This window comes from Condylura cristata, unplaced genomic scaffold (assembly GCF_000260355.1).
Source record: "Condylura cristata isolate star-nosed mole 26May11 unplaced genomic scaffold, ConCri1.0 scaffold00020, whole genome shotgun sequence".
Lineage (NCBI taxonomy): Eukaryota > Metazoa > Chordata > Mammalia > Eulipotyphla > Talpidae > Condylura > Condylura cristata.
The window spans coordinates 36,811,229-36,823,102 of record NW_004567121.1 but is presented as its reverse complement, the minus strand read 5'-3'; the positions used below and the strand labels follow the sequence as shown (position 1 = coordinate 36,823,102).

General features: G+C 56.3%; 1 protein-coding gene across 1 annotated transcript in view; it reads left to right on the top strand.

Annotated features, from left to right (window-relative positions):
- LPIN1 (lipin 1) overlaps positions 1 to 11,874 on the top strand; it is a 69,380-nt gene that overhangs the window by 10,971 nt on the left and 46,535 nt on the right. Inside the window, exon 2 of the mRNA XM_012727363.1 lies at positions 81 to 137. Coding sequence (XP_012582817.1) covers positions 81 to 137 — 57 coding nt within the window. The remainder of the gene's footprint in view (positions 1 to 80; positions 138 to 11,874) is intronic.

The following is an 11,874-nucleotide window of genomic DNA, read 5'->3' as shown; positions in this document are numbered from 1 at the left end:
GTCGGTGCCACGTCGGTGCCACGCTGATGCTAATTTCAGAACATTTCCATCATTTAATTTCTCGTGTTCTTGGTTTGCAGATTCCAATAATGAGAGACCCTGGATGGATTCGCAATGTGTGGTCGTCCAACATCAACGTGAGTGCAGTGGCTACGCCCACCCACTTTGGTCCGGCAGGGAGGGGGCGCCACGGCCGAGCCCCCGCTTCACGTCCGCGCGGGCCCGGCCTGGCGCTTTCTGGGTTGGCCGTAGCTCTGAAGGTGACATCAGCCCCCGGGCAGTGGGGGACACTAGGATTAGTTTATTTTTTAAAGACTTATTTATTTGGGCACACAAGAGCTGGGGTGCAGGCCAGAGGTGCAGGGGGTGAGAGGACTCCCCGAGACAGAGCGGGGAGCAGAACAGGTGGATCTACTGAAGTCCACCGCTGAGGGGGGCAGCGGGGACAGGGAGAGGTCTGCTGCGCCCCGGGGTCCCTCCCTGGCAGCATGGACCCTGCGGCAGCGGCTGGTGCTCGCGTGGTGGGTCAGAGCCCCGCCACCGGGGCGGCCCACGAGCGGTTTCTAACGTGTCCTCACTGCGGTCTGTCGTCCCCGCGACGGCTGCACTCTGAACGTGCAGAGTGGCCTGTGTGAGGAGGTGCACGCTTCACTCGCCGTGACAGAGCCTGCGCTCGGGAAGGCGCGGCAGGCTTGCTCCAGGCAGGGCTCCCACAGACCTTCCATTTGTAAAAAAAAAAAAAGCATTTTGCGAAGTGCCGCAAGGCGAGGCCGCCCGCGTCCGTCTTTGCGCTGCCCCTGACCCCTCCAAGCTCCCCACATTCTGCAATTCTGCAGCTCACTCTCCCGCCCGACAGGCTCCTGCCACCTGCCGCGGCCTGAGCCTGGCGCCAGCCTGCCAGGCCCTCCAGCTGAGCTCAGAACTTGCTGGTGCTGTGCCCTGCTCTGCACACACACACTGCCATTCGCTCTGCCTGGGCCCAGCGTCACCCCCCGCCCGGGCCCCAGGCTGCCCGCAGGCTTCCGGCCTCCCTGCTGGGTCTCGCGCAGGAGCCTCCGCTGCTGGTGGGCTGCTTGCAGAGTCCGGGGCTGCCCGTGCAGCCTGCATTGCGGGTTCGTGTGTCTCAGCCCTGGAGCTGTGCGCGGAGGCTCAGCAACGCCAGACAGCTTGGGTCTTACGCCAGAGCACTTTCCCGTGGCGGAGCCAAGGTGGCGGGGGTGGACGGCCTTGAGCAGGGGTTTCGAATCCTGCAGGGAAGAAACGGCCGTCTGAACAGCTGCGCGTCCCTAAGCCTTGGGGACCCGGCGGAGAAGTAGGCCCGCTCTCACCGGGCTCGCCCTGCTCCTCTGGGCAGGGGCCCGCGTGACGCGGAACATCCAGTGCGCTGAGTGGCTTCTTGGGGAGGACCCGAGAGTCCCCCTGAACCGAACCCGCAGGCTCCGGCCGAGGAAGGCGGGCCCAGCGCTCGTGAGGAGCAGTTCTGTTCCCAGGGCGCGGCAGGACGGGCCCCAGCACAGCCAGGAATCCTGGCCAGTGGGCAGTTGGTGGCAGTTGAGCCAGGCTGAGGGAGCATCCTCGGCGGGGGAGAGCCCGGTAAGTGAGGCCGTCGCAGCTGGCGGGCGGCACGCGGGCCGCGGCAGCTTCTCGGCCCAGTTCCCACTGCCTGGACGTGGGGCCGGCCCGAGGCAGCAGGTGTCGGCCGTGACGAGTGTGCCGGCCGGTGGCTCCCTGGGCACCAGCGGCCAGGCCGCCAGGGCCATGTGCAAGGCCAGCAGGCCTCCCAGCCCCGCAGGGGACCCAGAGCCTGCTCATCACGGGCGGGGGGCAATGGACGGGAGCCGCCCAGTAGGCGCGAGAAGCGGCAGAAAGTCTTCCCCTGCGGGCAGGCAGCCGGACCAAGAGCCCAAAGCGCTGGCCCTGCGAGGCGGCTGGGAGCAGGTTTCCTTGGAGCTCGGCCACGCACGGGCGTCCCGGGCTGCCTACCGGGAGTGCCGGCTGGCTGCCACCAGGCCCTGTGGTGGGAGGGAAATGGAGTTTGTGACTTAGTGGGGGGCGGCAGGAGTGGAGGGGTGAGGAGCAATTTGAGAAACTGTTTCCAAGAAAAGGCGCGTCTTATGCAGAGTTCTGAGAGGCAAGAAACCGCCAAGAAACCACACGGTGTGTTTGAGAAACAGGAGCTTGGGATGGGGCAGGGGAGATGAAAAGGGGGTGCTGATGGCTGGAATCCTCTCTGCTTTTCTGAGGATGCTGGATTTGATCCTAGAGGCAGTGGTAACGGGGTGCACTGGAGGGCCCTAAGTGGGCACTTCCTCAGACCCGCAGCCCTGCTGTGTCGGCCCCAAGGGGGGCCATCTGCGGATGTCAGTGACAGGCTCCGTGGGAAGGCGCCAGAATGGCACTGCCTGGCCAGCAATGGAGCGTTCCAAAGCACCTTCCTGCGGGCGCAGAGGGAGCTACTTTGAAAGCAGACAAGGGGGCTTAGGGGCAAGAAAAAGGCATGGTCAGTGCAGGTGTTCTGGCTCAGGTGCGAGCTAGCTGTGCGCCTCACACTGGCTCAGGCTGGCTCTGCAGCTCAGCTTTTGAATAGTCGCATTTGCAGCTGCTACACAGGAGTCCCCCTACACAGAACACCAACTGGAACAGCATGCTGATGGTAAATGTTTCCTTTATTTACCTTGCTCAGGGCAGAGCCCTTCCTGGGACCCCACCGTAGTGTGTGATCACGGGGTGTGCCTGGAAGCAGGGACACCAGTTAGAGCCCCTTGTTGTATTGTTTGGAACTGACAGGCCAGGTCTGGATGGGGAATACCGAACCTCTGTGTCGTCAAGTCTCTGTGGGGGACAAACTTCCCAGGGAGGGAGTATGGCCTAGGGAGACGGTTAGAGGGGACTTTCTCCAGAAAACCCATCCTACCACAGCCTTTGATCATGGCCGTGCCCTCTGGTCTTTGGAAGATAGGTTCATAAATTCCAAAACTGGTTAGTAACGAGAAAACCAAAAATGAAGGGGAGCTACAACAGAGCAGAAAGTAAGACTCAATGACTGTGCAGATGTACCCAGCACAGGGGGCTCCAGGATGCATGTGTCCTGCTTGACGCTGTCCTGCAGCCACTGAGGCGCTAGAGGACACAAATGGCCCAGTAACGGTGTGCTCGGTGGAGTCAACATGAACACAGAGTCCATCTGGCATGGAATACGCCCAAAGAAATACTAACACAACTGCCCCTCTTCGTCTCCCTCCGCCCCACTCATTCATTCAATCAAAACAAAACTCCTAAATTCTGGAGGGACAGTTGAGCAAGTAAATGTTCTTAACCAGCCTTGCTCAGGTGATGAAACATGGTGGCACAATTTGTTACATGAAACCCAGCACATTTTTCACCTCGTGTTCCTAAGGGGCAGGAGGAACTTAAAAATGCCTGCCTCTTGGCCAAAGTGCATGTGGATTGCATCATTTCTAGTTAGAACAATTCCCAGAATTCTAGATTTTCCTGGGCTATTGATTTGAAATTATTTGCTTGTTCTTTTTCTTTCTTGCTTTCTTTAGAATTGGAAAACAAAAAGATAGAGAGAGAGAATGGATTTAAGATTTTATTTTCTTGGAGACAGAGCCTTTTATTGGGGGAGGAAGTGAAACTTTGGCTAGATTTAGAGTTGTTTTTGCAAAATGTTATCAAAGTGCTTTATGTGCTTGGTTTCTATAAAATGGACTTGGAAATAATGGTTCATAATTAAAACTACAGTTTCTAGTGCCCATCCTGAGTTGGTATAGGCACTCTAATAGAGGAGAATCTAGCTGATATTCAGAGCATCAAAGCAAACATATTCTCCTTGTTTTTTCACTCTACCATTTATGTAGATTCTCAACCTATTTTAGTTTGTTCTGTATTCAATCTGCCTTTCTTTCACATGGAGCTTTCCTTGGAGGAGTATGTGTTTTTCCTGGAAGTTATGTTTGCCTTTCTTTTTCTTTGCTTTCTTTGTTAGGAGGAGAAACATATGCTTCCCAGTTTCTGTCTGCCCTCTCACTCCAAACACACTTCATGTCCTTAGGCTTTTACTCTAGCTTATCTCTAAAAAGATTTTAGAGATTTCTTCTATTGGTTGACCATAATTTTCATATAACTCTTTGCTTTTCTCCTTTAACAAAATTTATAAACCATGTACCATGCAGCAGATTCGTTGCTAAGAAGGCAACCAGAGAGGGCCCAGCATTACTGTCTCATTTTAAAGGCTGCCATTCTGATATTAGAATAACTTTCTCTTTTTATCACTATTTTAATTAATTGGACAATAACTTACCAACTGTATTCTGTAGTTATTCATCATTTCTCGTTGAAAGTTGGAGGTTTTGAAGAGTTCATATAGAGCTTATATTTCTTGGAATTGATGCTTTTTCTGTAACACCCCGATGGACATCTTTTAATAATAGGCACAGTAGACAGCCCCAAACTTCCACACTTTGTAAGAAATGGATAAGCTTATTTCAACCCATTTGTTTTCCTCATTTTGTTGGAGTGCAACTCTGAATTCAAAGTCCTTTCTATTTCATCTGTTATGAATTCAGAAGTTAACAAGGCAAAATTCCCGTTTCATGAAGGATTTGATCATGCTGTGCTCCAAGCCTTCTGCCGGCCCCTGTGTTTGCCAGGTTCTGTTGTGACTCTAGTGATATCTCAGAACAAACTCCATGTCTTACTCAGTTCTCATTCACCTCTTCTTACCTCTCTCCCCTCCTGTGCCTAGGGCTGACGTCATAACCCCTGGGGGTCATCACAGCCCTGCCACCCAACAATGAACTTCCCTAGAGTCTGGGTAGTGGGGTGGCAGGATGATGGCGGAGAGAAAATGGGCGGGGAGGAGGTGAGCTGAGGGGTAAGATCAGGAGGAGACAGGCAAGATCAGGGTGGAGTAAGCCATGCCTATCCCAGTAACAGCCAGCAAATGGGGGCCCAAGCCGCTGAGAGCTAGAACGCTGGAAGAAAGAGGACATTAGGCAGGAGTCAGGTTGTCATGAGCAGGGCCCTCCATGTGCAGTTGTGAAGTTGAATGGGGTCCTGCCAAGATGTGCTCCAAGGTGCAGATGAGACTTTCTTCCGGCAGCTAAGGTAAATGGAGGGCGTGGGTGGGTGGGGGGTGGAATGAAGTCTGGGTAGTCCCCGTGTCCTGGCTGACTTCTCAGGCCCAGACTCACTGAGTGATAGGGTCAGTGACTAACACTGAGGGGCCCCGAAGTCCACCAAGAAGGCCCTGGCGCCTTCTTTCTGCCTTCTGTTAGGTGATTTGCTCTGGGCTTCTATACAGAGGCGTCTCCATCTCCTCCATGCAACTGATGCCTCCTTGGAGAGTTAAGAATGATAAAACACGGCCCTCCCTGGTGGCGCAGCGGGTTACAGCACAGCACTAAGAAGCTTGAGCCACTTCCGCATGAGTTCGATCCCCGCCTGCCCTGGAAGTGACCCACATGGCCCGGCAGACCTCTCCTGACCCGCCCGCTGCTCCCCTCAGCAGTGGACTTCATCCATCTGCCTGTTCTGCTCCCTGCTCTGTCTCTGGTGAAGCCTCTCACCACCCCTACACCTCTGGCCTGTACCCCAGTTCTGTATACACAAATAAATACATCTTTAAAAGAAAAAAAAAAAGAATGATAAAACAGGGTCCGTAAAGTATCAGAGCTTTATATTTAAGGGGTGTTTTGTGAAGGTGGTATAGAGATGGCCTTCTCTCGCCTGATCATTTGTTTAACTAGTGTAGCTTATGTGGTTTTTGATGGGTGAAAAGGATGGTGAAACCACCCTTTCACCAGCTGTTTTTGACTTGTGCCATTTTTTTTTTGTCTTTTCCCCCTTCACTTACATTAATTGAGCAATGTTTTAAAAAGATTTATTTACTTATGCATACAGAACTGGAGTACAGGCCAGGGGTGGAGGGGCAGTGAGAGTGGGAAGCAGAACAGGCAGATGGACAAAATTTGCTGCTGAGGGAGCAGCGGGGAGACAGGAGAGGTCCGCCGCGCCCTGGGGGTCCCTCCCTGGCGGGGACTCAAACTTGTGGCGAAGCGGCTGCGGCGGCCTTGTAGAGCTGTGCTTTCACCTCCGCCACCAGGGAGGCCCTAAGTGAACCATTTTATCTGTCCTCTGTGTTATAAAACGCTTCCATTTTATCCGTGTTATGATCTACAGTTCTTAATTTTTGAGTGATTCCTCAAATCTTGTAACTTACACCTTTCCCATAATTTTCCTTGAAGCAGTACGAGCGCACGCTCTTACACAGAGTAAGGGCCGTGCGGCCGTGCATTTCGGAGCTGTCCTGCCGTCCTGAGTCTCAGCGCTCACGTGAACAATAAGCCAGAAAACATCGCTGCTAGTTTTGCGGAAATCGACAAGGTGTGGTTCAGGGGCTGTATCTTGTCCACACAAGTTCATAGATGAAGATATTACACACATTCCCGCCCGTCTTTTATATTGTTCATGGTGCTTTTGTGCTATCATGGCCAACGTCAGTGAGTGGAGAGACCCTGTGACTTGCTAAGTCTACAGTGTCTCCTCTGTGCTGTCCCGCCCGGTTTCCGACTAGGAGTGCTGATTCTTGCTGGGCTCGTCTGTGTGACGTCTTTTCCTGGCTCTCCAGAGTCGCTGTGGTGTTGGCTTGTGTGAGCGTGCTCTGCCGGCCTCTGCACCTGTACGTGCTGTGTGACCCTGCCCTGGCTGGCTGCGTGCTTCTCCTTGAGATTCTTGGATTTGTGGCTTGGTGTCTGTCACTAATTTTGGAAAATGCTAGGCCATGATTTAAGTATTTCTTCTGCCTGCTCTTCCTCTTCTTCTCCAGGGACTGGATTATACAGACTTTAGAGCATTCGAGCTTGCTTCAAATGTAATACTTCGGGGTCCTGTTTGTTGCTTTTTGTGCCTTATTCTTCTTTACCAGTGTGTGATTGGCCATGTGATTGACAACAGCATTTCAGCCCTGCATATTAACAGATATTATATTTTCTTGGCAAATCCAATGCTTATCTGCTTTTTTCTTTAGAGCTGGCAAAGGATCACATCACCTAGCATGGTGTTAATGGTAGTTTTTCTATCAGCACGAAAAAGGGAGTCACTGAGCAAAGACTCTGGGTTTGGGGTGCGGGGTGGGGGAGAGGAAGAGAGAGAGAGAGAGAGAGAGAGAGGATCTTTGCACTTCCTACAAGAGCGCTGATCTCGTTACAGGGGCACCACCCTGGCGCTTTCATCTAAGCTTAATTATATCCTATGCCCAAATGCCATGCCCTGGGACGAGGCCTTCACCGTCTGAATAGGGAGCTGGAGCCATAAACATTCAGCCACAGCAAAATCATTTCTTAGTTGAAATGCCGAATGCCTTCTCTTCTTGCATCAGCCCACCAGCGCTTGCTAATGTGGCCTTGCCAGGGAGTGAAGCGCCAGGAGTCTGGAAGCCCCAGTTGGCAGTCCTGTCCCAAGCTCCCCGGCCTCATCCCTGCCTCTCCCCCCCACCCCCGCTCCCCAGCAGCACCCTGCCGGCTATTCTGATCGCCTCTGGGGTCTGGCCTGGGTGGCAAGCTGGGCTGGGCGAGAGAGACAGCTGGGGGAAGCTGTGAAGGAGTCAGTGCCCTGCAGCGGCGGGGGCGGGGGCGGGGGGCTTTGGGAAAGGTTTTGTGAATGATGTCACTGCCCGGTGACAACAGCCTGCCTTTAGGGGACACCCGGAGGGCCAGTCTGAGCTCAGCAGCGTCCCCCCCACCGTGGGTAGCTCTGCCATCTGCCAAGGTGCTTTGGTGTCAGAGTCTTGCCTGGGAACGACAACACTGACCGCGGCCCTGACCGGTCCAGGGGCCGCTGGCCTGCAGCTACTGCGAGTGTGACGTGAGGGCCGGAGCCGGGGACGCCGCGCCGGACCCCACTGGCGTTCGCTTCCCACTATGGCACACTAGCTGCCCCCAACCCACAGGGTGGCGTGATGACTCCATTCAACCACGGAGGAAGGGAGCTTCAGTCAGCACCTCCTCTGGCTGACACAGCTCAGGGCCGTCAACACCCCGACTGGGTTCACCTGGCCAGGTTGCCTGTTGTTGATGAAAGAACGTGCCAGAATGAGCTCGCCCACCTGCAGGAGTCGGCACCTTCCCTGCGGGCTTTAGGCAGGGGCCGCGGTGTCTCCTGGGCCAGACGCTCGGGGCTCCCGGGGGCTCAGCCTGGCCAGCGCGACCGGGCCGGTCTCTGTGTGGGCCGCGGTCCAGGCGGCGGTGACACAACCGCCCAGCGCGGAACGGAAAACCCGCGAGTCCCACCCCCCGGGAAAGGCTTTCTGCCTCTCGACCCTTTCCGAGACCCAGTCGCATCGCTGATCCCTTGCGGGCGCCCGAGACTTGAGGCGGTGTCCCCACGCCTGTACAGCAAGGTCCGGGGGGCTGAGGGTGGGCCGGGGTGTCTCTGTCCACGGGCCACGATCGCACGTTCTCGCCTGGTGGCTGCTGCGTGGGGGGTCCCGGGACGCTCCACGCTGCCCGGCGTGGCCGGGGCCACGCGCCCCAGGGACCTCACGTCAGCGTGGCCGGGTGGCGTCGCCTCCGTGGTCACGGCGGCGGCCCAGCCAGGCTCTCCCCTTCCGCCCTGAGGCCCGATGCCTGGGCCCGAATGTGGGTCCTCCCCCTCGGGGCGGCTCTGTGCTGCCTTCCGGACACCGGCCCAGAGGGCCCGCTCCTGCTTCCCTGCGGAGCCCGCGTCTCCTCTGCCAGTTGTCCCGTGGCCTGCTCCTCCCCTGGGCAGCGTCCAAGCGCCTCTCCCCTCTGCCCGCCGGGGGGAGGTGGCACCGGGCAGCCTGCCTGATGCTTGAGACCCTGAGCAAGAGGGTGCCGCTGCCCAAGTCACCCCATCAGAGACCCCAACCCAGGACAGGCCTTGGGGTCCATGGAAAGCACCCCTGCTTCTTGGCAGCCCAAGCCCTGGGGGCCAGATAAAGCTTAGCCCCTGGGAGAAGCCGTGTGCTCTGGCCAGTTGCTCAGCACTGACCCCGCCCTCTGGGGTCTGTGCTCACTCTGGATGAGGGTCTTGGATTTATTTATTTATTTATTTTTTTAAAGATTTATTTATTTATTCATACAGAACTGGGGTACAGGCCAGAGGCTCAGGGACGGTGAGAGGCTTCACCAGAGACAGAGTGGGGAGCAGAACAGGCAGATCAACGAAGTACACTGCTGAGGGGAGCAGCGGGCGGGTCAGGAGAGGTCTGCCGCGCCATGTGGTCTCCTCCGGGGCAGGCGGGAATCGAACTCATGCGGAAGCGGCTTCAGATTCTCAGTGCTGTGCTTTAACCCGCTGCGCCACCAGGGAGGGCCGGATTTAGTTATTTTTAAAGATTTGTTTATTTATGCATACAAGAACTGGAGTACGGCCAGAGGTGCAGGGGGTGAGCGGACCCCCCAGAGACAGAGTGGGGAGCAGAAGAGGCAGATCCACGGAAACACACACTGCTGAGGGGGCAGCGGGGAGCCAGGAGAGGTCTGCTGAGCCCTGTGGTCCCTCCCTGGCCAGATCGGACTCACCCTCAGACAGCTTCACAGGGCTGCGCTTAGCCCCTGCGCTGCTAGGGGGCCCGTGGTTTCGTATTTAGACTTCTGTCACGGCAGCAACTGCCCACACACTTAATGGTGGCCTTTTTCCTCCTCAGAGTGGCTCTGCGTGGTGTCCCCACGCTGCAGGTGGTGAGACCGAGTCTTTGGACCCGGGATTTGGGTGCTGCTCAGCCGCCCTAACCTGCTTCCCCCTCTCCAGCTGGCTGGCAGCTGAGGCCGGGCAGGCCCAGGGGATCACCTCTGAGCTGGGGAGAGTGCGCTGGGCCCCCTGCCTGGCAGCCCCAGGACAGCAGGGCCCGGCCGGGGAGGGGGTGCAGCCAGGGTGCTCAGCCCTGCCAGGGCAGAGAGGTCCTGCTCGGCAGACCGAGATCCGAGATACGTGTGTCAGGGTGTTTCCTGCTCATGGCGGGTGCTCCCTCCCTTCCCGCAGTCGGGTGGCGGTAGCCATGGCAACCGCAGGTGGGGGGGGCAGCTAAGCTGGACAGCCCAGGGCTCACCTGCTCAGGCCATCAGCCCTCCAGTCCCTTGCTGCCCCCCCAAAATGAGGGCTTTGGACTTGATCGTCTGTATAATTAGACGTTTAGTTGTCAAATTTTAATAATTGGAGATTTATTTTATACAGAGGCTCTGCTCCCGTGGGCTAAAGTCAGACATGGCTTCCAGAAAGCCCTTCCAGGACTTGCTCCCTGGCCTCCTGGAGCAGGGGAGGGACAGGTCACTTCCTCCTGGGGCGAGTGGGAGGAGGGGTCTCCCGCATAACCCCCTGTGCCACCCCCACTTCTGAAATGCCACCAAGTAGGGCTTACTGCTCCCCTGGACGCAGAGGCTGCCCGCTGGGCGATACCCTTGACCAGCTAGCATCGCCTGGCGCGCTCTGTGAGTGGCCCCAAACGTTTACCTGGGTCCTCTGGGTGTTTCGGGCACGAGGTGTCTTTCTGCCATCTCAGCTCTGCTCAGACTCAGTGTGGCCAAGGCTGCGGCGTGATTTTCCTCCAAGCCCTCATCTTCTTCCTGCAAAGAGGCAAAGAGCCCCGCCTCCCTTGAGCGCCTTCTTTCCATTCCCACGAGCCTCTCCCCACAGAGCCCACAGAGCAGGGGCGGGCTTTTACCTCCAGAGTGTACGAAGTGCTGCCTCTCGCCCCCTCCTCACTAGTCTAGCCCCACCCTCCCCAGAGCCCACGGCTCTCCCCAGGTTCCCTGACGTTCATTTTCCATACAGCGAGCAGTGGTCTTTTAAACGAGTGACTCCAGCTTTCAACCCTTCCTGGGCCGTGTGAGCGCCTCGCCTTGGGCCAACTCCAGCTCAGCCATCCTCAGAAGGTGACTGGGGCCTCACGCCTGCTGCCTCCCGCTGTGGATGTAGATAAAGTGGTCAGTGCAACAGGCGGGACTGAGACCTTGAACTGCGGACCATCCCCAGGGATCTCTGGGAAAAGCTGTCTGCTTTCTGAGCCCACCGTGAGAGTTTTAGCTGGTCTGCAAGGAAAATAATTCACATCTTCAAGGATTTTAGAGAGTCTGCGGAGGTGTCAGGCTAACGTGACATTTGATGTTGTCCGTGTATTGAGAAATAGAAGGGTTGTAAAGCCGACGTCCTGGTTAGGGCCCGGTCTTCCCGGAGCTGCCGCTGCAGCAGGGCGAAGGCCACGAAGCCTGTCTTTTTTGGGGGTTACTGGTATGTGTGGGCACAACTTGCTGTTGCTGCTGCATGCAGCTTCTTCACAAGGCCAGTCCAGTCGAGCCCTTAGCCGAGACCAAGAAGAGGGGTCCCTCTGCACCTGTCCTCGTAGCTTACACCCCTGTCTGTGGGAGGTGCCAGTTTCTGCCATTTAGGGTTCCAGTGCAAGTGTAACCACCTGATCATCTGATCTAAGTCATTTGTGCAGCTTATTTCTTTTCTGGCCCCTGCTGGAGAGTGTAAAGTCCACCTGGGCAGGAGCTGTCTCGGCTGAGAGCTCTGTGTCTGCATGGAAGCCAGCAGGTGTTTGCTTCTTGGATGCCGAGGCTGGGGTGTTTGCTCTTTGGGGTGAACGCTGCAGGTAGAGCAGCGTTGAGGGGTCTGAACATGGCTTTACGGCAGCGAACACGGGTGCAAGACTTTTGTGGTTGAATAAACAGAATTGGAAAAGTTTTGGGCTGACCAGTCCGGCCTGATTGCTGAGGATGCTCAAACACTGCCATCCTCCTAGGTATGCAAAATGCCAGTCCAACCTGTTGAATTACACAGCTGACTGGCTCTGGGGAGGAAAGTCAGAAACCTGGCCTAAGGGCCCAGACCGCGGGAAAGCTGAAGGAGGCC